General features: G+C 43.7%; 1 protein-coding gene across 1 annotated transcript in view; it reads right to left on the bottom strand.

Moving 5' to 3' along the window:
* The window catches only part of POPDC3 (popeye domain cAMP effector 3), a 109,587-nt gene that overhangs the window by 52,435 nt on the left and 29,475 nt on the right, over nucleotides 1-27,677 (bottom strand). Inside the window, exon 2 of the mRNA XM_075340088.1 lies at nucleotides 16,084-16,903. Within this exon, the coding sequence (XP_075196203.1) occupies nucleotides 16,084-16,655 (572 nt within the window). The 5' untranslated portion in view covers nucleotides 16,656-16,903. The remainder of the gene's footprint in view (nucleotides 1-16,083; nucleotides 16,904-27,677) is intronic.

The raw sequence follows: 27,677 nt of genomic DNA, 5'->3' as shown, positions 1-27,677 counted from the left end.
TCTTCTGAGCACGGCGATAAACCACACGTAGTAAAAAAGTTCTGTTTGGACAAATGGCATGATCGGAAGGAAAAAAGCAATATTTAGATATTGAAATATATATTTGGCTGAAATAGATTGTGGGCATTATAATGCATTTGCAGAGTTCTTGACATGCCAAAACAGCAAACAACCCACAAATGACCCCATTTTATAAATTGCATCCCTTTAAAGAATTAATTTATGGGTGCAATGAGTAGTAATGAGCAAATACTAAATATTCGGGTTTGGGATATTCATACCGAATACCTAGTACTATTCCAGTATTCGTCACGAATAACTAACCTAATGCAAGTCAATGCTAATTCCCGTACCCCAACGCTAGCCCGTGCTAACCATATCTAAACAAATCCCCCCCCCCCCCCCCTCAACTAATGCCCTACAACTAACTACAGCTACCTAATGACTGATGAATGGAAGCACAATTATATAAAAAAAACAAAACAAATGACAGGAGATGGGAGGAATGAGAGGGGGACGAGAGACACTGGAATAAAAATGTGGTTATTTAATTATAACCTCAACTTTCAAAATGAATTTTAGACCTTGAAGAGACCTAGAATCTCAAAAACCACTTTATTTAAGCATAAAAGCAGTAAAGGTTTAAGCCTACCCAACATTGCCAGTTATTTTTATAAATTAAAACAAACTCAAAAAATGGTTTCTAAAAGATAATTTCCAAAGTTGGGCAAGAATAGAACATGATAATAATAATAATTAATAATAATAATAAAAACCTTGATCTTCTCTCATTTTAGTCCACCTAATCAATCCAAAACTTATTTTACAAAAATATCCTATACTAAAATCTTCTATTTCTATTTTCTACTATCCCTATCTCTACATTTGAGATCCTTATACCAAAACTGTCACTTCGAAACTGGGAAAAAAGGGGAATTTATTATCTCTCTAATATACTCAACAAAAATCCAAACAACACTTTATTCTCATTTGAAAAATGTAATTAATTTTTAGAACTCCTGATAACCATTAAGAATTGATTATCAATATTTTGAAAAATACCTAAAAAATACTCTTAAACTCGCTCAATTAATAAAAACCTTTGATGACCCGAATAACATACTGTAACGTTGCACCCCGCAACCTGGGGGTTCAACTCGCTTGCAGCGGGGTGAGGTAGCTTCAGCAACACATTTACAGTCTTTTTATAAAAATTCCAGCCGTTTATTAAAAACTTGTCATAAACGGCAAACGTTAAACATAACAGGCCTCTCCTGGCTTAAGGCAAAAACATTGCACGACCACATACCGTGGGCTTCCAGTCCAATACAGTCTCTGTTGGAAGTGTGGCGCCTGTACACACTGGCTCCTGCCAGGGAACAACACTTGCTGTGGCTCCTTCCAAGAACCCAGAGACACTCTGCAGACTCCTGTCTGTCTCTTCACTCCAGGAGAGCTTTGGTCCAGTAGCCACAGCACTAACCAGCCTGGCTTGCACACTACTTCCAGTCTAAACCCAGAATGAATTCCAGAGCCCCGTGTTCAGCCTCCACACAGGCTGATACACCCAGAGCTCCCTGTTCTGCTCTCACACTCTGCAGAACACACACGGAGTCTCCTAAATCAGACTGGACACACCCACAGGTGGAGGTCTGTGATTCTCCAGACCTGCACAGCACACAGGTATTGTTAAAGGGAACCTGACCCTTATATGCAGAAACAAGCCTTTGTGGAACTACAAGTCCCATAGCAACCTCTTCAGTTTAATATTGCAGTGACCTTCTCCACTGCGACATATAGCGACCATTTACCACATTGGTGGTCGCTATCTCACATATCCCCCCCCTCTGTTCAAACTTGTAGGGTTGAACACTCGATACCCTACAGGGGCCCCGAGACAGGGCATCAGGGTCACCTTGCCCTACCAGTTGAGAGGGCCCTCTTTGACAACCTTGAGCTCCAGTTCTCGACATACCGTCTGTCACCAAACCCTTCACAGGAAACCCACTTCTCAGACACGGTCCCTGGTCAGACCTATCTCTCCATGACCGTCTCAAACAGTTAGTGTGGTAGTGAGACACTCTCTTAGTCGTAACTACTGTGCGGCTTGACCCTGCGCTATTCAGTCCACTAGAGGGGCTACTGTTTGGGTACTTCAGCCCTGAGGTTCTGCCATAACTAGATCCTATGCATTCTCTCTGTCCAGATCGATATTGGGCTCTTCTAGGACATCTTCGTCCGTTGCTCTGATTGTTCACTTTCTCAATGCCATCTTTGACTAGAGACATGTCCCATGCGCCACTCTTTCCTTCGGACATGGTCTTAGAGGGCTTAGAGCAGGGGTGGGGAACCTCCGGCCCGCGGGCCGTATGCGGCCCGCAATGACCTTTTCTGTGGCCCCCGGGGCACTGGAGCAGATTCCCGGAGGCTGCAGTGCTCGGGCAGCCGCTCATCTGGTCTATTGCCGGGAGACAGCACTGGGGGTGGGACTTCCTCCCTCTTGCTCCTACATGCTCCCTGTGAGATTGCAGCTAGAATCAGAGTGATGGGGGAGGGGCCTGCACGGGACATAGAAGGCTGTATAGTGCCGTGCGTTCTACCTCTCACACTCCCATTCTGTGCTCGGCTGTTCATGGCTAGCAGTAGCAGGTCTTTTCTTGGAGAGAAAAGACGAGAATGAAGCCAGCCCTTGAGCTGAGCTGCTGCATCCATCACTTGTGCTGCACCTGATCTTACAGGGCAACTAAGCAGCAGGTACTTATATCTGCGCTAAGTGTGTTTATATCTAATATATACCACCATATATCAAATGTATTTGTGACTTAACCTCATAACGACGGCCGTACGACTTAAAGCGGCGGCAAAACAGGGTACTTATTCTGTTCCGCCGCTTTAAAGCGGCGGCCCGAAAAAACCCTGTAGCGCCCCCCAGCGACCGAAAATCTTGGGGGTTTCAGCTACCGGGGGTAGCTGAGACCCCCCAGATTATGAATCGGGGTGTTTTTTTTGGACCCCGATCATGTGATCGGCGGTATACACCGTATACCGACGAACACATGAAAAAAAAAGAAATGGCCGGTAAAACCGATTTCTTTTTCATCTGACATGATCAAACATGTCAGATGAGAAAGAAATCTAACCCCCTAGTGCCCCCAAAGCCCCCGGTACCGGAGAGTCCCCCCACCCCCACCCCTACCCCCACCGGACATCCAAAATGGCGCCGAAGCGCACAGAAAACTGCCGCCGGCGCCGGCTCTGCAGTCATTTCCCTCCGATCTGAAATGATCAAACATTTCAGATCGGAGGGAAATGTCCTCCCCCTGACCCCTCCTCCGGTCCACCGGAGCCCTCTGGTCACCGGAGCCCCCTCCGGTCTCCAGAGCCGCCTCCCCCCCTCCCCCCTCCGGAGCGTGGAAGATGGCGGCGCACAGCGTGCGGCCGCCTTCATTCTGCTCTTTCTGCCGCATGTGACACGTCACATGCGGCAGAAAGGTGTCCCCAGGTCCCACTAGGTCACCCCCCCCCCCCCCCAAGCCCCCGGTTATACGTTACCTGTCTGCCGCTCCGGGCCCGCGATCGCCGCCTCCTTCCTCTTCAATGCTGGCGGCGCATGCGCAGACAGCGGCTGTCAGCTGGATCCCTGCAAGCAGGAATCCTGCTGACGTCGCTGATGCACAGGCTCCACTGTGGACCGGGGGAGGGTGAGTGCAGTGATCTGCAGCCACACTCCTCACATGGAGAGGCTGCTGTTCCAGAAAATGGGGGGTACGTTCTGTGAGCGTGCCCCTCATATTCTGGAATGAGGTTACTGCAGGTCACTCTGCCCTAGGTTGGACCGGGGCAGTGTGAGTGCAGTATTCTCAGATTACTGCACCCACACTGCTCATGGAGAGCTTGCTCTTCCAGAAAATGGGGGATACGTTCCCTGAACGTGCCCCCCATATTCTAGAAGATCCAGAGCCGGCGTGGGACCTCCAAAATGGATTATAGCGACCGGAATTTCTTTATTTTCAATAAATTGGTAAAAGAGGAATGTTTCGGGGAGTGTTTTTTCAAATAAATTTTTTTTTTGTCTTTTTTTTTTCTATTACTGACTGGGTTAGTGATGTCGGGTATCTGTTCAGATGCCGTGACATCACTAACCCCAGGGCTTGATGCCAGGTGACATTACAGCTGGTATCAACCCCATATATTACCCCGTCTGCCACCGCACCAGGGCGCGGGATGAGCTGGGGCGAAGCGCCAGGATTGGCGCATCTAATGGATGCGCCACTTCTGGGGCGGCTGCGGCCTGCTATTTTTAGGCTGGGAAGAGTCCAATAACCATGGCTCTTCCCACCCTGAGAATACCAGACCCCAGCTGTCCGCTTCACCTTGGCTGGTGATCTAATTTGGGGGGGACCCCACGTTTTTTTTTTTTTTAAAAAACGCCTGGGGAGCCCTCCAAATTGATCACCAGCCAAGGTGAAGCTGTCAGCTGTGGTTTGCAGGCTACAGCTGTCTGCTTTACCCTAGCTGGCTATCAAAAATAGGGGGGACCCCACGTCGTTTATTTTAATTATTAATTTTTTGGGGGGCTAAATACAAGGCTAGGCACCCTTTAGTGCCACATGAAAGGCACTAAAGGGCGCCAGCTTAGAATATGCAGGGGAATGGGACGATATATTTGTTTGACATCTATCCATTCATCCATTGTAGCATTTTACGCTGTGTGCCCACAATCAGGGTTTGCAGCGTTTTGGGCGCAGAGTGTTTTCCCTGTGTCCATAACGCTGCGTTGTGCAGTAGAAGCACAGTGGAAGGATTTTTAGAAATCCCGTGCCCACTGTGCTTCTCTTCTCCGCAGCATAAACTGACCTGTGGCGCAGCTTCCCGAGCCTCAGCATGTCAATTTATGCTGCGGAGATGAGTGTTCTCTGCAGGTAGCTTAGAGCTCCACAGCAGCCTGAACCCAAATCGTGGGCTTGGGCAGCTGCGTTCTCCCGTGGACAACACTCACATCTCTGCAGGAGGCTGACACTGTGTACTAGACGCCGTGTCGCTGGATCATGGCCACATAGCCTAACAGTGAGACATTTGTTGCTACAGCAACATTTTTGTGAAGTACCTGTGGATTCAAAATGCTTACTATACTCCTGAATAAAATCCAGTTTCCAAAATGGGGTCACTTGTGGGGGTTTTCTGATGTATAGGTACCCAAGGGGCCCTGCAAATGTGACATGGTGCCCGCAATTTATTTCAACTTTTCCAGAATTCAAATGGTGCTCCCTCCATTCCAAGCCCTCTCATTTATCCAAACAGAGGTTTTTGGCCACATGTGGGGTATCCCTGTGCTCATAAGACATTGGATAACAACCTGTGGGGTCCACGGTTTGTTGTTGTCTCTTGAAAAAGTGAGAAATTTGATGCTAAAGCAACAGTTTTGTGAAAAAAATGAAAATTTTCAATATGGCAACCTAAGCTTATCAAATTCTGTGAAGTACTCGTGGATTCAAACTGCTCACTATACACCTTGATAAAAGCCTTGAGGTGTCTTGTTTCCAGAATGAAGTCACTTGTGGGGGACCGCCACTGTTTAGGCACCTCAGGGGCTCTCCAAATGCAACCTGGCGTCCGCTATTGATTCCAGCCAATTTTGCAGTCAAATGGCACTCCTTCCCTTCCGAGCCCTGCCATGCGCCCAAACAGTTGATTTCCACCACATATAAGGTATCGCCAAACTCAGGAGAAATTGCACAATAAATGTTATGCTGAATTTTTTCCTTTTACTCTTGTAAAAAAAAAAGCTACCTGGTTGAAATAACAATTTTGTGGTAAAATTTTATTTTTTTTTTTTCATGGCTCAACGTTATAAAATTCTGTGAAGCACCTGGGGGTTCAGGGTACTCACCAAACATCTAGATAAATTCCTTGAGGGGCCTAGTTTCCAAAATGGGGCCACTTGTGCGGGGTTTCTGCTGTTTAGGTACCTTAGGGGACCTCCAAATGCGACATGGTGCCCGCAATCTTTTTCAGCCAAATTTCCTTTCTAAAATTCAAATATTGCTCCTTTCGTTCCAAGCCCTCCCATTTGTCCAAACAAAGGTTTCAGACCACATGTGAGGTATCACCGCGCTCATAAAAAAGTGGTTAACAAACCTTGAGGTCAAATTTTTGGAATTACCTCTTGAAAAAGTGAGAAAATTGATGCTAAAGCAACATTTTTGAGAAAATTATTAAAATTTTCAATATGACAACGTAACGTTAACAAAATCTGTGAAGTACCTGTGGATCCAAAATGCTCACTATACCCCTAGATAGAAGCCTTGAGGGGTCTAGTTTCCAAAATGGTGTCACTTGTGAGGGATTTCTTCTGTTTAGGTACCTTAGCGGACCTGTAAATGCAACATGGTGCTCGCAATCTATTTCAGCCAAATTTGCTTTCCAAAATTCAAATATTGCTCCTTCTGTTCCGAGCCCTCCCATTTGTCCAAACAGAGGCTTCTGACCACATGTGGGGTATCGGCGCGCTCATAAGAAAGTGGGGAACAAGTTTTGAGGTCCATTTTGTTGTGTTATTTCTTCTAAAAGTGAATAAATTTGGGTTAGAGCAACATTTTTAGGTAAAATTTAATTTTTGCTTTTTTTCATTCCACATTGCTTTTGTTCATGTGAAGCACCTGAAGGGTTAATAAACTTCTTGAATGTGGTTTTGAGTACTTTGGGGGGTGCAGTTTTTAGAATGGTGTCACTTTTGGGTATTTTCTGTCATCTAGGCCTATTGAAGTCACTTCAAATGTGATGTGGTCCCTAAAAAACTGGTTTTGTAAATTTTGATGTAAAAATGAGAAATTGCTGATAAACTTTGAACCCCTCTAACTTCCTAAAGAAAAAAAATTTTGTTTCCAAAATTGTGCTGATGTAAAGTAGACATGTGGGAAATGTTATTTATTAACTATTTTGTGTCACAGAAATCTCTGGTTTAACGGTATAAAAATTCAAAAGTTGAAAATTGCTAAATTTTCAAAATTTTTGCCAATATTCAATTTTTTTCATAAATAAACACAAAAAATATTGTCCTAAATTTGGTACTAACATGAAGTCCAATATGTGACGAAAAAACAATCTCAGAATCACCGGGATCCGTTGAAGCGTTCCAGAGTTATAACCTCATGAAGTGACACTGGTCAGAATTGCAAAATTTGGTCTGGTCATTAAGGTGAAAATTAGCTCCGTCACTAAAGGGTTAAGTGTCCAGCGTCTGTTGTGTATACGACATGTGCGTGTGCTGTGTATACGGCGTGTGTGCTGTGTATACAGCGTGTGTGCTGTGTATGTGCTGTGTATATAGCGTGTGTGCTGTGTATGTGCTGTGTATACAGCGTGTGTGCTGTGTATACAGCGTGTGTGCTGTGTATATGCTGTGTATACAGCGTGTGTGCTGTGTATGTGCTGTGTATACAGCGTGTGTGCTGTGTATACAGCGTGTGCTGTGTATGTGCTGTGTATACAGCGTGTGTGCTGTGTATACAGCGTGTGTGCTGTGTATACAGCGTGTGTGCTGTGTATACAGCGTGTGTGCTGTTTATGTGCTGTGTATACAGCGTGTGTGCTGTGTATGCGCTGTGTATACAGCGTGTGTGCTGTGTATGCGCTGTGTATAAGGCGTGTGTGCTGTGTATAAGGCGTGTGTGAGCTGTGTGTGTGCTGTGTATACGGCGTGTGTGCTGTGTGTGTGCTGTGTATACGGCGTGTGTGAGCTGTGTGTGTGCTGTGTATACGGCGTGTGTGAGCTGTGTGTGTGCTGTGTATACGGCGTGTGTGCTGTGTATGCGCTGTGTATAAGGCGTGTGTGCTGTGTGTGTGCTGTGTATAAGGCGTGTGTGAGCTGTGTATACGGCGTGTGTGCTGTGTGTGTGCTGTGTATACGGCGTGTGTGCGCTGTGTGTGTGCTGTGTATACGGCGTGTGTGCTGTGTGTGTGCTGTGTATACGGCGTGTGTGCTGTGTGTGTGCTGTGTATACGGCGTGTGTGCTGTGTGTGTGCTGTGTATACGGCGTGTGTGAGCTGTGTGTGTGCTGTGCATACGGCGTGTGTGTGTGCTGCGTATGCGCTGTGTATAAGGCGTGTGTGCTGTGTATATGGCGTGTGTGAGCTGTGTGTGTGCTGTGTATACGGCGTGTGTGCTGTGTGTGTGCTGTGTATACGGCGTGTGTGCTGTGTGTGTGCTGTGTATACGGCGTGTGTGTGTGCTGTGTTTGGCACTTAATAAAGTTTCATATTGTAAGGTTTATTGGTATATCTAATTCCTGGTGTGCACATGTTTACATGCAGAACTTTTTGGCTTGCTGAGTGCTGTGTATGGCTTATGTGTGTGCGGTATACGGCATGTGAGTGCTGTGTGCAGTATACAGTATCTCCTGTGCATGTGTACTATATATGGCCAGTGTGTGTCATGGGTAGTGTACAATATGACAACTGTGTCAAGGCTGTGTGCAGTATACGGGCAGTGTGTCAGAGCGGTGTGTGTATGTACAGTGTCTCCTGTGTAATATATATGATTTACCAATCTGCGCTTCAAACAAAGACAAACCTGGAAAAGCAGTTGTGAGACGCAAACATCACAGCGCACCAAAGAGAATCAGCTCTGGCCGCCACAGTAGGGGTATAGGGGTGAGTTAATTAATTGTTTGACCAATTATAGCCGGGTCATTTTCAAGTTGATGATTTTGTGCGGCCCCCGAAGGTTGGTAGAATTTTCCAAATGGCCCCCGGCAGTAAAAAGGTTCCCCACCCCTGCTCTTCAGAGTCTGTACTATAGCCCGATGTATAATTAGGTCCTCTATAACCTTGGCTCCTTTTACTACAGGACCTGCTTCCTTTGCCATCTGAAGCAAGACAGTCACCAGGTGGACCGCACTTTTGTGCCCTGGCCCAAAAGCGGTCGCGACCTCACACTAACTTGAAAAAGTTTCTCTGCAATCTTCTGTCTTTCAAGACTCAATTGCTTTAGTTCTTCCAGGTATCCCAGTCGGTATTCTAGGAGAACTCGTATATTTTTCAACATACTCCTTTGTTCCCACAATGACACAGGGAACCATACCGACTTCACAGAGTATCCTGGCTTCATTATGAATATTAATTCTTACTCTCTTCACACCGGTCGTATCAACCATCTCCTGCATGACTCTTCCATTTCTTCCAATCAGCTTCTTGACAAGTTTTCTGGGCACTTGTGTGACTTCTTCCACAAACTCCAACAGCCTTCTAGCTGTCTTCACTGCTTCTGCAGTTTTCCCATAGATTCGGAATGTTCCACTGTGTTCTTCTACTTCAACAGCTGTAATACCTGGAACCTTCCTGGCTTGCTGAATATTACTTCTCAGCGCTCTTATTGCAAGCCCAATTAATGGTTTCTTCACAACCACCACTTCCTGAAATGCTGCGGTGAGCTGCTTCATATGCTCCAATTGTTTGGTGTCTTCTGCCATCTTTGTAGAGATGAGCCACTTCGTACGAAGACACTGTAGGTGCATGCCACTCAGGATAGCCACCCGCTTCTTTGTGACATCACTTACAGAGCATACCACCAACCGACAAGACTCTGGGGCAAAGTACACTTTATAGGCTCCTACGGCCGTCTTGAAGTTTTCATGTACCGCCTCACTGGCAAAGGCATCTCTCAAGTCTTCTGGCACATCTACCATGCACTTAAGGACCAAATGGGCTCCTTTACCTTCAGTGACATTAAACTGTCCCTTTGGTCTCTTGCATACATCTTTATTCTTCACCAAAGGCTCCACCTCTCGAGTTACACATTCCTCAGGTTCAGCCCCAGCTTCAGAGCCTTTGGGTTTCTCTTTGCTTTTAATCTTCGGCGTCTCCTTCTGAGTGGAGTCAATCTCTGTGTCTTCCATCTTGGTCTTACCAGCTGGGTCAGTCAAGCTCTCAGCTCCGGATGAGACCTCTGGTCCAGACTTCACCTCCTCTGAGGCTCTTTCCTCTTCAGCATCAGCTGTTTCTTGGACCCTCACTGCATTACCTTCAACTTCCTCTTGGGGCTTTGCAGTGTCACCTTCAGCCTTTTCTTTTCCTGCCAGGGTATCACACCCTTCAGCATGGTACTCTGTTCCTTGTAAAGCTTTGGCGCTATTTTCACTGTCTATCATCCCAGCACTGGATGGACCACCAGTCTGGTCACCATAATATTTGTGGATTTTCTCTCCATCACCACTCTCTAGGATGTCATCTCTTACAGTACTTTCCAGGATTTGATATCCTATAGTGCTTACATTCAACAGACCATCAGCTTCACACTGGGAAGTCATAGGGGACACCACCAGTACTTCCTTGGTCTGCTCCTTTTCTGCGTTTTCACCCTGCTGATTTCTGTTGTTACAATGTGTCAGTTCCAGCTCAGACTCCTCTTTCTTTTGCATGATTTTGCTGTCCGACTCTACATTAGCGGTTGCTATCGGCAACGTGCCTTGCTCAACCTTCTCTGCACACTCAGATTCTGGAAGGGAATCCACACTTTGGGCAGAAATACACGACACTGTCTCTATCTGGACCATATTGTCAGAGGTTGTAGCTTGCTCCGCCCCTCTGTGCCTCTTGGGCCTTCGGCGACGGGAGGTTTTCCCCTCTTTGCTCATCAGTACGTCACTGTACTCATTTGTCACTTTAGTAAAGTCAGTGTCTTTACTGGATTCATCATCACTCCCCCTGGTGTCCTGGACTAACAAGCCCCCACTTAACCAAGTGTTGAACCCCCTGTCCGGAGCTCTCCCGTTTTTAACGGTCATACTATCCTTTGTTACTGTAAACGTCATATCCCTAAGGGGGGCACGTCCATTTCTTTCTTTGGTCACCCCTAACTTAGTACTGTCACCTCTAGTAGGCACTGTCTTCCCCTTATTACACAATATCATACTACTACGAACACTTTCTGCCTCCCGCTGTGATAGGGCTTCCTTTGAGCCTTTCCGGCTTTTACACAAGCAGCTGGCCATTTCCGCCATCGACCACAAGTCCTCAAAAAAATGAAAGTCCCAGCCTATTATAATGGAATGCGGTAAGTCAGGCACTACCCCAACATTAACGGATTCAAACACCCCATCCGTTTTAACGACAACTCGGGACCGTGGATACTCTCCAGTGTTCCCATGTCTGCAGCTGGCTTCCATCCTTCCAAGAATCGGGTAGGTATCAAGCGTGTCCCTCACCAGGGACACCAAGCTCACCGAGTCTACCAGCCCAGTCACACATTTGCCATCAACTTCCACAGAACACAGACGTGACTTCTCGTCAGCCGGGCAGTCTGTACCGCAGACCGGACACGCATAGCATGAACACCATTGTCCTTGGCTACTGTCCATTGTTGCCACTGCAACTTCAGATTTGGAATTCTCCGCACCCTTTTGGGCAACCACCCCTTTATGGGACTCCACACCCTTTTGGGCTTTCAGCGACTCCCTTATAGTGTCTTTAGACCCCAGTTCACACAGTTCCCCTTTGTCTCGCTGGGCACCCTGTGTCCACACTGGACCCAGAAAGGAACTCACAAACTGGTCCACTGCTGCCACATCGGTGCGCACTGACGGCTCCTGCTGGCCACGCACAAGGAACTGGTACAGCTCCTCCATAGCGTCCATATGAGCTATCCTTCTTTTTGGAATCTCAGCCCCCACGGCTGTTGCTGGACCTCCTGGCACATGCTGTTGGTGCTGCTGCTGGCTCTGCGGCAGGTGTTTCAGTAGCTCCTTCATGCTGAAACGAGAAGAGCAACAGGAGGGGCGCTCCAATGGGTAATACCCGGTGGTTCAAGAAGGGGGGGGGGGGGGGGAGTTTGGTTACTACTAACCTTTCCTGGTTGTACCGCCCGTACAACCAGGATCTCCAGCCTGTAGTGTATCACTGCTCACCAAGCAGGACCCAGCAAACCCGGATTGACCTGGAACCTCCAATCGCAGGTCTCCCGCCACTGCAGCATGGAACCCCGCAGACCCGCCGATCCACCGCCAGCTGCTTGAGTGCGCAGACAAAATTTTCGTGGACCCGCCAATCCACCGCAAACCACTTCAAAACAATTTTTCGTGGACCCACTGATCCACAGCAATACGTCCTAGGCCGTTGCCCTTAGCAACCAGGCTGCGTTTCCCCGAGCAACCAGACCGCATGCCCGCGTTCTCCACCATTTGTAACGTTGCACCCCGCAACCTGGGGGTTCGACTCGCTTGCAGCGGGGTGAGGTAGCTTCAGCAACACATTTACAGTCTTTTTATAAACATTTCAGCCGTTTATTAAAAACTTGTCATAAACGACAAACATTAAACATAACAGGCCTCTCCTGGATTAAGGCAAAAAGATAGCACAACCACATACCGTGGGCTTCCAGTCCAATACAGTCTCTATTGGAAGTGTGGCGCCTGTACACACTGGCTCCTGCCAGGGAACAACACTTGCTGTGGCTCCTTCCAAGCACCCAGAGACACTCTGCAGACTCCTGTCTGTCTCTCCACTCCAGGAGAGCTTTGGTCCAGTAGCCACAGCACTAACCAGCCTGGCTTGCACACTACTTCCAGTCTAAACCCAGAATGAATTCCAGAGCCCCGTGTTCAGCCTCCACACAGGCTGATACACCCAGAGCTCCCTGCTCTGCTCTCACACTCTGCAGAACACACACGGAGTCTCCTAAATCAGACTGGACACACCCACAGGTGGAGGTCTGTGATTCTCCAGACCTGCACAGCACACAGGTATTGTTAAAGGGAACCTGACCCTTATATGCAGAAACAAGCCTTTGTGGAACTACAAGTCCCATAGCAACCTCTTCAGTTTAATATTGCAGTGACCTTCTCCACTGCGACATATAGCGACCATTTACCACATTGGTGGTCGCTATCTCACACATACATACACGGGAAACAAGGAAATTTTATCTACAATTTAATTCCGATACTAATTTTGTTAAAAATACTAATATATCTAAATGGGAAACAGAACTCAAAAGAAAAAATTTACACAAACCCAATGGACAAATGCTTTTAAAATTATGCATTCAAATACATCTGGTTCATCATTGCATGAAACATATTATGAGATATCACGCGTTGGCACTTTACTCCATCTAGATTAAAGCTTTTTCAGCACAATCTCCTTTTTGCTGGAGAGGCTGTAATCAAACCTAAAACAGATTTTAATGGAATGTTCTCTACTAAAACTTTTATGGAAAGATACTTCTCTCTTATCAAAAATGTCATCTCTTAATATCAATCTCACCTCTAAACTGGTCTTATTATGTAGAAGTTTTGAAGAGTTTCCAGTTAACTATAGACTTTTATAATTTGCCCTATACTTATAGTTTGTGAAACATTTTATTGCACCTAAGTGGAAACAAACTTCGTCTCCTTTGATTTTGGAGATATTAGAGAGAATTTCAACTCATGCAATATATGAACAGAAATATGCCATTGGAGAAAATAATGTAAAGATTTTTACACCTAAATTGCTTTCTTGGATAAGAATGTTTCCTTCCAATCTCAATATTCCTTCCTTCTAAAGCACAATGAATGTAATATTTCCTTAATTATTCCAGTAATTATTTTAATTTTTTTTTTAGATATTTTAAATGTTAGATAATTGAAGCATAACATAATGTTTTGCATATTTACATTGTTTTAATATTTTGTACAAGAGGCTTTATCAATCTTTTGCCTATCCCTTTTACCCTTAGTTTGCCCCCCTTTTTTTTACCTTTCCCTTCCCTTATATTTTGTTTCCCCACATTTATCAAAAAGTTCAATAAAAACGACTTGAACAAAAAAAAAGTGGTGATTTAAACCTCTTTTTTTCATATATCTGACAATGCACAGCTCCAATCTCTGACATAGTCACTGACAGAGTAAAATAGGAGCTGTGCTGCTGTTTCTGCACTTCCACATTGGAAACATGTTGTGATTGGTTAATTACATTCAGTAACCAATCACAGTGATCAGAGACCACTGTAATTAGTCCCCACATATCTTCCCATGACAGTCAGATGTCAGTGACTGCTGTCAGCACGGAGCTGCCACTGTGCATTTTCACACAGTGACAGTTTAACCCCTTCACGACCCTGGACGGATCTATCCGTCCAGGATCGTGTCCCGTTGAGCCCCGCCCCCTGCCGCGGGCAGGCGGCGTGGATCGGCACACATATCAGCTGTTTTCAACAGCTGACATGTGTGCCTGCTAGCCGCGGGTGGAATCGCTTCCACCCGCGGTCATTAACCCCTTAAATCTTGCTGCCAAAGTCTGGCAGCAAGATTTAAATGCGCGCGGCCATGTTTGTTACTTACCGCCGCCCCCACGTTATCACGTGACTATCGGTGGTTGCCATCGTAGCACAGGGTCATGTGATGACGCCTGCTGCTACGATGTTTCACTTTCGTTTTCCCTCGGCCGAGAGCAGAGGGAAAACCAAAGTGACTGAATCTGCTGTTTACAGCTGTATTGCTGTGATCAGCAGATAGCGATCAGCGATCGGATTGCTGATTGCTATAGCCCCTTAGGGGGACTTTAGGGGGACTAGTAAAATAAAAAAAAAGTAAAAAAAAAAAGTTTAAAAAAAAACAAACCTAAAAGTTCAAATCACCCCCATTTCCCCCCATTGAAAATTAAAGGGTTAAAAAATAAATAAATATACACATATTTGGTATCACCGCGTTCAGAAATGTCCGATCTATCAAAATATAAAATCAATTAATCTGATTGGTAAACGGCGTAGTGGCAAAAAATTCCAAACGCCAAAATTACGTTTTTTGGTCGCCGCAAGTTTTACGCAAAATGCAATAACAGGCGATCAAAACGTAGCATCTGCGCAAAAATGGTACCATTATAAACGTCAGCTCGAGACGCAAAAAATAAGCCATCACTGAGCCATAGATCCCAAAAAATAAGAACGCTACGTGTTTCGGAAAATGGCGCAAAACATGCGCCACTTTTATTGGACAAACTTGTGATTTTTTTTTTAACCCCTTAGATACAAGTAAACCTATACATGTTTGGTGTCTACAAACTCGCACCGACCTGAGGCATCACATAGATACATCAGTTTTATCATATAGTGAACACGGTGAATAAAACATCCCAAAAACTATTGTGCGATCACACTTTTTTTACAGTTTTTCCACTCTTGGAATTTTTTTGCTGTTTTCCAGTACAAATATATGGCAAAACCTATGGTTTCATTTAAAAGTACAACTCATCCCGCAAAAAACAAGCCCTCATATGGCAAGATTGACGGAATAATAAAAAAGTTACGGCTCTCGGAAGAAAAGGAGCAAAAAACAAAAACGCAAAAACGGAAAGTGCCCAGGGGCTGAAGGGGTTAAATCCATGACGTACGTAGCACGTAATGATGTGGGAACCGACAGCTACTCATGATGTGCTATGTACACAATTTATTGTTATGGGGTTAAAAGGGAATCTGTCAGCAGGTTTTAGCTATATAATTTGAAGACTGCATGCTGTAGGGCTTAACACACAGATTTCAGACATGTATCTCTTCTCACTCTATGTGCTGTTGTTTACCTGCAATGTTTGTTTTATTCTCAGTTTATCGTTACCAGACTAGGTCAGCTAGTCCTGCATGCCCCCTGCAGTGATCAGCAGCTCAAAGTCTATACACATTTTACATAGACAGCCTGGTGTGGGCGGGAAGCTCTCTCAGCTCTGATTTGCTAAATCTTAAAACTGTCAGAAGCGTTGCACTCAGTAAACTAAGTAATATATTGTTGGCTTCAGGGTCTCTTTGTCTACATCGTACTTGTCTCAGAAGAGGTAGCAAAAACCTGCTGACAGATTCCCTTTAATATACGTAAACCAAAAGTGTTCACTGTTTCATACGGAACAGCTGTAGCTATTTAGGTTTTAAATTGGGAAAAAACTAGTGATATCGCTGATAGAATTGACTTCTTGCATTTTTAACCCCTTCGCAACACAGCCAATTTTTGTTTGAGTCTTTGTTTTAGCATATATAACAACAAATATATTTCAAAATACAATTACAAAGTAATGCAAATAATTTATGTTCCCCAGAAAAGTTATAGAAAATCCACTAACCTTCCAGACACAAGTAAAGAAAGTTTATCAATGGGTGTTTTCCCTTGAATTGCATAGCAATGTTCTCTTTCCAATGTTATCACCTCTGCATTGCAATAAGTGATGATTTTTCGGAAAACAGTTAGTGAGATCCCCAGTGGTTGAAAGAGTGACGTATAGACATCTTGGAATTCTTTCTCAAAGGTGACACTCCTCAGCTGATAAGCCAAGTGAATAATTTGCACAATACATATTACCAGGAGGATAAAGTTCCAGGAGAAGACGTCAGCGGCACAGACATTCAGCCAGGCCCAAATACACGTACAGAGAAAACTCAAGGCAAAAAAAATGTAGACATATAAAAGTCCTGAAAAGCCACTTCCTCCCATGCAGCCCAATACGAAGAGAATACTGGCCAGGTGGTATATGGATCCCTCAGCCTCTTGTTTCCAGGTGGGACACACAGGATGTCCAATCACAAGGCTCTCCCAAAAACTCGCGTTTCCATCCATACCTTCTGTTCTCATGTTGGCGTCTACATCTGAACTGCAGTGTTTCTTTCTTTCAAGTAACCACTCATGTTGCTTTCCCATATCTTTTGTTTCCTGAAATGTAGCAATTTCACATCCACTCCAAAAATAACTTGATGGTCATGACAGCTCAGAATGAGGATTGTGTTCATCCATATTAGATTATGTATTTAAAGTAACGCTGCAGTCATTAGGGAATGTGCAGATTTAGCATTTGAGCAGTCTTTCACAGCCACAGCAGCGTCCTTATCCTCAATAGTATTCAGATTTGTGCAAGCCTGTGGTTTCCCAGTGTAGAAAGTGTTGACTGTCTGAAAAGAAATCAAACACTTAATTATATGTATATAGATAAACTCTCTATATTCTAGGACAATCAGAAAGAGCAGCATGAGAATGTAGTACCCAATAAATGAAGCTGAATTGGTGAGGACGCTCATGTTATACAATGGCATGCTTACCTCCTACTTACTGCTAACACACCTCCGCTTCATTTCACAGTTATTTGGCTTCCCATGAGCATGTTTATCTATTACAACCAATGCCTAGTGTAATTCCACACTCATCCTGGTGTATATGTTCCCATCCTAGTGTATAGGTTCCCCCATGTTTGGTGTATATGTTCCCATCCTAGTGTATAGGTTCCCCCATGTTGGGCCCATCCTGGTATATATATATATATATATATATATATATATATGTCCCTTATCCTGGGCCCAACCTGGTGTATATGTTCCCCATCCTACTTTATATGTTTCCCATCCTGGTATAGATGTCCCCCATCTTGGGTCCATCCTGGTATATATGTTACCCATCCTGGTAAATGTCTCTCATCCTGGTATACATGTCCCCCATCCTGGGCCCCTCCTGGTATATATGTTCCTCATTCTCATGTAGATGTCGCCTATCCTGTGCCCTTCCTGGTATATGTGTTCCCTGATGCGCATGTCTTCTGCGTGCAAGCGATAAGCAGGGAATTACATCATTGTCACAGGTGCACTGATGTCAGCTGCCGGCCTCCGATTGGCCAGCAGCTTGTATTAATGTGCAGGGCCCCGGTGGGTCTCTGCACAGGAATATAGTACCAAAAAAAGAAAAAATACAGTTGTACTCTGTAGTGCCAAGATACGTAAACAATGAATATAAATACGTATTACTGCTATGGAAGACATGTAAAAATTGAGATACTTAAAACTGGGCATTTTTGCATGCTATGTGAGCGGAACAACTAACGCGAAGGCGACCTCTTATTGTTGGGTCCCTATCAAACTAATGCCTCTCTTTGGGTTTTCTTCTGCGCAGGAATACACTTTAGCTGAATGTGCATCTGAGGTCGCACATCCGGCTGAAATATGCGCTGATGCTGGCGGGGCCCCCTCTGCAGCACGAGCCTGGTTGTTACCTCTGTGACCACAATAGTTACACCCCTGCCTGTAGAGACACAAACATCTGCAGAGGAATTTTTGATCCTTTCTTCAGAAAGTGTTTTCAGTCATCAATATTTCTGGGATGCCTGGCAGGCACAGCCCTCTTTAGATCAGATCACAGAATCTCAAAGGGTTCAGGAGTCAATCTTTAGATCAATATTTTGTATGTCAATGTGTCTTCAGCTTGCAGGTCAGACTACTGCCACTACATTCTACTATAAAATGTTTTAATACGCTTTTGTATTTATTTGTTCCTCAATGATCTTAAGGCATCCAGACCCTGAGGCAGCAAAGCAGTCCCAAATCATGAAGCTCCCTCCATCATGCCTCACAGTTGGCTTGCAGTGTTGATGTAAGCGTTACTATTCCTACAAACATTACGTTTATGCTAAAATGGTTCTACTTTTCTCTTATCTCTCCATAAATTTTGTAAAATCATTGTGGAACATCAAGCTGGTCTCAGGCCAACTTGAAATGAGTCACAATGTTTGTTGGAAGGTAGAGGTTTCCTTCCTTCCATAAATATCATTCTTTTACAGTATTTTTTTGTAGTAATTTACGATTGTGAAAACTATTATGTATTGAGACTTCAGTAAGTCTTTCACTGTTAAGGCGGCGTTATATGCTATGATTTATCTGACGATATGTCGCCAGGGTCACGGATTCCGTGACGCACTTCCGTCATCGTTAGTGACGTCGTTGCGTGTGACACCTATGTCCGACTCCTAACGATCACAAATAGGTTGAAAATCGTTGATCGTTGACATGTCTGTCACTTTCAAAATATTGTTCATAGTTTGGAACGCAGCAGACATATTGGTACGTTTTACACCCTGCAAATGACGAACAACATCCACACGACCGCTTTGGGTAAACAATATATCGCTGAACGATTTTGTGTCGCTTGTGAGATCATTACGTGTGACTGCTAATAAACGACCTATGTGCGATCTCGGCAAATCGTAACTACGATCTGGGCGTGTCACATCGCTAATGAGATCGTCAGATAAATCATAGCGTGTAAAGCGGCCTTTACTCTTGGGTTCTTGTTTATATCAGTTAAGTTCACCTAATGTGATCTTTGAGTGACCTGTATACTATGCTTACTTCTAATGAGAGTAGCAACAGTTCCGATTTTTTCCATTTGTAAACAATTGACCTAACTATATATTGATATATATTTCTTTTGTATACTTTTCTAGTATATTGAGTTTCTATAGCAATGAATCCCAAACTCCAGTCGTCACGGCTCCCCCAACAGGTCCCATTTTCAGGACTTTCTTAGCATTGAACAGGTGATAGAATCATTATCAAGGCATTACCTGCAACGGAAATCCTGAAATCATGACCTGTTGGGACCATGAGGACTGGCGTTTGGGAACCATTGCTCTATAGCATTTGTCTTCGGGAAGTTGTTCTGTCGCTTACCTCCAGGCATGTTTCATACCAACTGATTTATGAGTGCCCAGGCTTAGTGCACCATAGAATAAAAAGTACCTGTGACACACACAAATCCAATCTTCCCCTTAACTGGAATAAAAAAAAAACAAAAAAAAACACACACACACACACACAAACAAAAAAACATAAAACCAATCAATAAATCTATCTTTGCCAATCAGCTATTGGAGGAGTGATAGGAGCACATAAAGGCCCATTTACAGGAGCAGATATTTTTAGAGGCGCTTGTGCTCTGATTAATTTGCTCCTAATTACCTGGCTGTCTAGACAGGCCAGCTATCTCCAGATGAATGAGCAAAATATGTATTCGCTGGGTGCGATCATTTTTAAGAAAGCTTAAAAATTATGAATACCAGCAGCATATTGTCTTGTGTAAACAGTGATGTGCTGCCAATCAAATGAACTTCTATGTACAAAAAAATAATCTATCTGTGCTCATAAAACATGTGTTGGCCTGTCTACACATGCCATGAAACCATAGCCAACTGGCAGCCAACACGTCCGAGTACCCTTACTTGCACTACCTGCACTGTGGTCGGTTACTCAGCGTGCACAATAAATACACATGAAATATACACATTTACTGTTAGTTTAGTTTGAGTGTGTCTAGAATTGTGATGTGGATAATAATCAAAACTAACTTTATTATTTACAACTGCAAGAAAAAGTATTTGCTTCCTGTTCTACTGACAGAAATTACATAGTCGGACATGCTAGAAGTTCTTGCACTGGGGCAACTTCTGGACGGCTGCTTTATCCTAACATTTGCTTGGGCAGGAAAAAAAAATATGAAAAACCATTTAGCAACCAGGGCTATAGTCCTAAAAATAAATGTACAGGCAAGTTTTTAGATTTTGGTTTTCACAAAGTTTGCTGCTTGAGTGTTCCTGGATCTTTTAGGCAGATGTTTCTATGGTTGCTGAAGTACAACTAAGGCCAGAGTCTCACTTGTGAGTGACGCGCGAGTCTCACATCGCATCACCCAGCATGGCCTGGCACTCTCCGGACAGGAGCGGGTGGGTTGCATGCATTTCTAAGCAGTTGAAATGCTCCTGTCTGGAGAGCGGCAAGTCGTGCCTAGCAATATGATGTGAGTGTGACTACAACCTAATAAGAATTGCGTTACTTTTTAACCTATCAATGATCAATAGATCAAGTTTATGCACAAGAATCAATATTTACAGTGATGACCCCAATTCTTCAAAATTTTTCAATTCATCCAGGCATGCTATATTTCTGCTTCTGGGCCACAATCTGGAATAGGAGTGGCTTTGTTGACCATCTACCCACCTTTGGAAGAAAAATACCATATTTTTTGGTTTATAAGACACACCAAATTATAAGACGTACCCCAAATTTACAGAAAAAAAGGGGTCCGTTATAATCCAGTGGTGTCTTACCAGAGGGGCGGCAGCGATGGTAGAGCAAGGTGACAGGAGGCAGGGGCGGTAGTGGAGCAGGGTGATGCTGGTGCAGCCGGCGGGTGTCCCAGATGCTGTTCCAGAAACTGTCATCGGTGGCAGCTGTGCTGATGTGGCTTTTCTGGTGCTGGGGCAGATGTGCTGGTGCAGCTGGACTGCGGACGGTGACGATTTCAAATGATGGCGCCCGGAACCGGCGCGTACGCAGATTAAGCTCTCGGCTCAATGACAAGCCGAAATCTCATCTGTGAATGCACTCATTGGGCGCTATTTTCCTTAAGGTCGATGCGGGGAAATCAATAGGCCATAGGCAGCGAGTGAGCAGATGAGATCTTGAGCCAAGAGCTATATCTTCTCACACGGCGGCTCTGTGCGCCATTATTTTAAACCCTCACCGCCCGCAGACCCAGGCCACCTGCCACAGACCCTGCACAGCCGCCACAGACTCTGCACAGCCACCACAGTATTGCCCCTGCCTCCTGCTACCCCTCTCCACCACCCCCCCGGTAAGCTACATTTGGATTTTAAGATGCACCCCTCACTTTAATCCCAAATTTTTGGGAGGAAAAGTGCGTCATATAATCCAAAAAATACAGTACTTATTATTGTAATGGTAGCTGGGGGCTTCCTAAATGTTCATGTGGCTACCGTGTTGGTACTTCTGCGAGGTCCCAGCACAGACAGAACTTCATAGAAGATTGTAAAATCAACTAAGTGCTATAATGCTAATCTATTGCTGTGTCTAAAGGTGGCTTTACACACTGCAACATCGCAAACGACATCGCTGTAACGTCACCGGTTTTGTGACGTTACAGCGACCTCCCCAGCGACATTGCAGTGTGTGAAACCTATCAGCGACCTGGCCCCTGCTGTGAAGTTGTGATCGCTACAAATCGTTCAGGACCATTCCTAGGTCCTTTGTTTCCCGCTGTGCAGCATGCATCGCTACAAAGTTTCAGTGTGTAAAGGGGACTTTACAGTGACTTCCCTTTCAAATAGCAGCTTTGACACGTCCCCAACAACCAGCTAGGTCGCTCTGCAGGTCCGGATCGCTGTTGCGTCGTTGGCCAGGTTTGCCTGTTTGACAGCTCACCAGAGACTTTGTAGCGATCCCGGCTAGGTTGAGATCGCAGGTTGGATCGCTAGAAAGTCTCAGTGTGTAAACCCAGCTTCATACTAGCAATCAAAATATTCAAGTCCTCTACGCGGTCTAAAAATATTATGAAAAGAAAAAACATTTACTTAAGAATGTTTTTTAAAAAATAAAATAAACCCCCTAAACCCCCTATAAAAAAAGTTCAAACTGACTGTTCCATTCAAGAAATACAATTTTTCAACTATTTTATCACATTCGGTGAACATTAAATTTCAGAGTTTATCATTAAAAAAAAAAAAATATCTCACTTTGTCAAGTGATATACTACCAGGACATGTAGATGCGAGACCGAAGTCCTCATTTTATCCCTTGCAACATAAGGTACATTTTTTTGAGATTTTCAAACATTATCCTTGAAGGATTTAGAATAATACAATCTGCTTCAGAAATTAGTCATGATAGTTTACTAAAGTATGCACGTCAGGCTATGTATTCTTATTGTAAAAATGAGCAAGTAGTTATATGAATGTTAGATAAGTGGGGTAGAACTGTTGACCTAGCCTGCTCCTATTACATTGAGAAAATGAAGCGTATTTAGAGTGACTCACGATATTACCAGGTAAGCTATGATTTTTCAGATATATACTACTCACAAAAAGTTAGGGATATTTGGCTTTTGGGTGAGATTTCAGGGTGATCCTAAAATGCCCTCTAAGCTTTTCAGGTGAACATAGTGTGACCTTCTCTAAACTTTTGAATGCACATGTTCAATGTTTCAGTATTTTTTGCCCAATAAAAAGTACTTTTGAACTATTTGATGCAGTGTTTTCCCAATGGTCTTTCACCATGGAGTGCTTTTCTTTGTTCTTATTGTTTCTATACTGTATAAGGAACCTACCCTTTTGACCAGGAAAATGGAAACACCTAGTTATAAATGTAATCATAAATATCTAGAAGGAACAACACAATTCAATAAGTTATACGTAAAGATGCTCCAGAGTTGTTACAAGTGCCATGCAAATGTTTGGGCACCCCTGGTTAAAATTTCTGCTTTCTGAGGGCCATTGTAAAACCTTCAGCTTGCGCCTTTTGAGGTAGTCTATTGTGGATTTTGACGTGTGTTTAGGATCATTATCCATTTGTAGAAGCTGTACTCTTTTCAACTTCAGCTTTTTTGACACATGGTGTTATGTTTGCATCAAGAATTTGCTGAAATTTCATTAAATCCATTCTTCCTTCTACTCATGAAATGTTCCCCGTGTTACTGGCTGCAACACCCCTCCAAAACATAATTGATCCACCCCCATGCTTAATGGTTGTCGAGATATTCTTTTCATGAAATTCTGTGTCCTTTTACCTCCACATGTACGTACATTTGATCATTGTGACCAAACAGTTCTATTTTAACCTCATCAGTCCAAGGGACTTGTTTCCAAAATGCATCAGGCTTGTTCAGATGTTCTTTTGTTTATTTTTGAAGCTGAATTTTATTGTTAGACTGCAATACAGATGTTGTTCTGATGACTCTTCCATGAAGGCCATATTTATGCAGGCGTCTCGGAACAGTAGAAAAATGTACCACAACTCCAGAGCCTACTAAATCTTCCAGAAGATCTTTTGCAGTCAAGTGGGGGTTCTGATTTGCCTCTCTAGCAATCTTACGAGCAGCACAGACATTTTCATTAATCTTCCAGAACTCTTCTTGACCTCCATTGTTTTTGTTAACTGGCATCTTAATTACATTTTGATCTGAGAAAAGGGCAACTTGAAACCGCTTTGCTATCTTATTATAGCCTTTTCTTCCTTTGTGGACCTCCACCAGTTTTAGAGTGCTAGGTAGCTGCTTTGATAAAAGTGTGAAATTTGCATCACCTGTCCTTTCCTAACGATGATAGTGAACAAGCTATAACTTTTAAGACTATGTGCCCACGATGCGTTGTGTCCCTGCAGACATTTCTGCAGCGATTTGAACAGCACATGTGCACTTCAAATCGCTGCAGAAACACTGCGTAATGAATGCAGTGAAAAAGCCGATTTCCTGCGCTCTGGATGCAGCCCCCACCATAGACAGAGAGGGAGCTGCAACCAAAGTGCACGGAATAAGTGACATGTTGCTTTTTAGAACGCAGCGATTTGGCAGCATGCAAATCGCTGTGTTCTAAAATGCAACGTGCGCATGGATTATGCACAATCTTCTTAGATTTCGCTGGGGACGCAGGACACATGCACTTACGAAATGTGTCCTCTTTAAAAGGTAACCAACCAACAGGTTTTTCATATATACAGGCAGTGCCATACTGGCGCTTGGATGCCAATTCAAATTCTAACTCTCTGTTTAGAGATTGGATGCTTTATTGCAGAAAAATCCTTTATCAAAGCTTGAGAAATGACATCATTAGTGATGTGGCTTGAGCATTGAGGCGGTACTATATGGGTCAGGTCTTATGTAAATATTCCTCCCCTGTGAGCTTGGCTAGCCGCTATGTAAATTTCTCCCCGTCGTCGCCACCTTTTAGGTATGACTGATGTGTGCCCAGTAGAATCTTGAAGTATTACAAGAACGCTTCAAAAAATGGCGTCTGAATCAGCACATGCGCATACCGCCATCTCCGGTGCCATTTTATTGAAGACACTGTCCTCCTGCTCCTGACTTGTTGAATGTGCTATTGTGATGGTGCGCTCCAATGGTGTTAAGGAAAGCAGAAGATGTGAGTGCAGATATTATTATTATAATAATAATAATAATAATAATAATAATAATAATAATAATAATAATATTTATTCACATATAGCACCATTACCGTAATTCTGCAGCGCTCTACATACATTGGCAACACTTTCCCCATTGGAGCTCACAATCTAAATTCCCTATCAGTATGTCTTTGGAGTGTGGGAGGAAACCGAGGTACCCAGAGGAAACCCAAGCAAAATGGGGAGACCATACAAATACCAGAAGCAGAAGGCTAATGTATTCAACAAAAATTGCACCGGAGATAGCAGTATTTGCATACGCTGACTCAGACGTCATTTTATTGAAGAATTCCTGTAATACTTTAATATTCTACTGCCCATGCGCCGATCATAACTATAATGGCGGTGACTGAGGGTAGAAATTTACAGAACGGTCAGCCAAGCACACAGAGGAGGAATATTTACACAAGACAAGACCCACATAATATCGCCCCGATGCTCAAGCCACAGCATCAATGATGTTATTTCTGCAGCTTTGATAAAGGCTTTTTCTACAATAAAGTATCCAATCTCTTGCATGCCACTGTATGTCTTGCATGTCACTGTAGGGAATACAAGTGTTAATGAGGTTGTCCACTACTTTGATATTAATGGCCTACCCTATCTCATCAATATCTGATCAGCCAGGGTATAAAACCCATGCCGATTAGATGTTCTTTGTGTCGGCAGGGGTAGCATGTGGCCAAAAATTCTCAGTTCAGAAACTGCTCAGTCTTCTGGTAGTGGCCACGGCCAGATACTGTACATCCCATCCGCCTCCCATTGATTGGAATGGGAGGCAAATGTGCAGTACCCAGCGGCGACCTCTATCAGAAGAGGGAGTATTTGAGCGATAACACCAAATTTAACACACCTGAGACCTTGTAATACTGAGTTACATGACAAAATGGATGGAAAATGGTTAATTGGGCACAATATGTCCATTGTCCCTTAGGGGTGTACTCACTTTGGTTGCCAGCAGTTTATACCTTAATGGCTGTGTGTTGAGTTATTTAGAGCACACCAAATTTACACTGACAGGCCTAAGACACACGGCATGAAACATCGCATACCACTCAGACAAATATTAACCTATGTGTCAGCACCCATGAGCGATTATTTTCTCAGCCCCAATCAGACCGAGAAAACAATCGCAGCATGTTGCGATTGTAATGCGAGACGCTTTCTCTCGCACCCATTCAATGGTCTATGGGGCAAGAGAAAGATAGCACTGCACTCGCAGTACACCGGTGTACCGTGAGTGCAGTGCGAGAATGGCAATAGCCGGCTACGGAGGAGAGAGGGAGATAAATCCCTCCCTCCCCTCCTCAGCGCTGGCCCGCCCCCCCGCAGCTGAGGTCCAATCGCATGATCGGACCTCAGTCGCAGGGACACTCGCATGACACGCTGCTCCTGCAGTGCTGCCAGCGCGAGCGGAGTGTCATGCAAGGATCGCAGTATTCCCCAGTGTGGCCCTGGCCTAATATGATCTGTACGCTGACTACATTGAAGATATGACATTGTGATACAGTGTTGTCCCATGAAAAGATACAATAAAATATTTACAAAGATTTGAGGGGTGTACTCACTTTTGTGATATACTGTATATGCGATAAACATATTGCATAATTTCATTTGCAACATTTATAGCAAAATGTTGTGGTCTTGTAAATGAATACACTCTCGGAATATTTCAGGAAAGCAATCTTCCTTAGTTATATAACAATTTCCCAAATGAGTCTGGAAATGAAAACTGCAGCAGAAGAGGAAAACTAGCTGAAAATTACTAACTAAATTACTACCGTATTATGCTACATTCAAGATGGCAAAACTAAATCAATATACTATATAGAAAGTAAGTATATTCAATTTTTGCCAAATGCAAATCGTGGCAATTTGAACCTTCTATTTTTGCCATAGAACTGTTACAGACAACATAAAAGCTTTACATAGCATGGCTAGGCTCATTAGCCGGCGGTAATACTGGTGACACATTGACCACCAGCTTAGCCGATTAACAGGACAAGCGCAATAATCTATGATAAAGTAAAAACTGCAACCATAACAGAAATCATTGAGGTCACTGTGTATGTCCGGGCCTGAGGCACATTTTCAGATCAGCAGCATTCTTGCATTTATCAAATCCAATCCAGTGCAGAGATCTGTCTTCTTATCACATATTTTATTGATTCTTAAAAAGGTAAAACAGATAACGGCAGACACAGTCAGCTCTTCTGAAATGACAGTTACATTTTAAATATCTTTAGAGGTTTTGCTATGTAATCTGAGAACAGCATAATGTAGGGGCAGAGACCCTGATTCCAGTAATGTGTCACTTACTGGGCTGATGGCTGTCATTTTGCTAAAAAAATATCTATGGCAGTTTTCTGATTGCTGAGCTCTATAAAACCCCACCCACTCCACCGATTGCCAGCTAAATAGTTATCGAGTGAATGTCCAGATGATAAAACAGATTTCAATGAAGCAACACAGAAACATATCTTGGAATCAAGATATTTATTTATTTTTTTAACTACGGTATTTATTAAAGAATGTTTCATATAAACTCAGAGTGGAATCAAGATATCTACCCCTACATCATGCTGTTTTCAGATTACATAGCAAAAACCTGCTGACAGATGGTCTTTAGGAAATATTTTCATTAATTAGCAGTAACACATTTATATTAAACATGTAACCAAATATTGTTAGCAAAACTACATGTAAAGCATTATATGTAGGTATCAGCACATAATCTTGTCCTATTACAAACACATTTGCATGTAAATCTAAAAATAAGAAGCGCTGATAGTGTAACACCAGATGAACAAGTGTAGTATATAGGAAATATACACTCACCTAAATCAGTTGTGAACGTCACAACCACTGATAAGCAAGAGATAATGGCATCTGCTACAGCCCCACGTGGATGAGCATTCAAAATGGAGTAGAG

The sequence above is a fragment of the Anomaloglossus baeobatrachus genome, chromosome 3, assembly GCF_048569485.1.
Source record: "Anomaloglossus baeobatrachus isolate aAnoBae1 chromosome 3, aAnoBae1.hap1, whole genome shotgun sequence".
In the NCBI taxonomy this organism is placed as follows: domain Eukaryota; kingdom Metazoa; phylum Chordata; class Amphibia; order Anura; family Aromobatidae; genus Anomaloglossus; species Anomaloglossus baeobatrachus.
The sequence above is the reverse complement of the archived record's forward strand: the minus strand, read 5'-3'. Positions and strand labels throughout refer to the sequence as shown.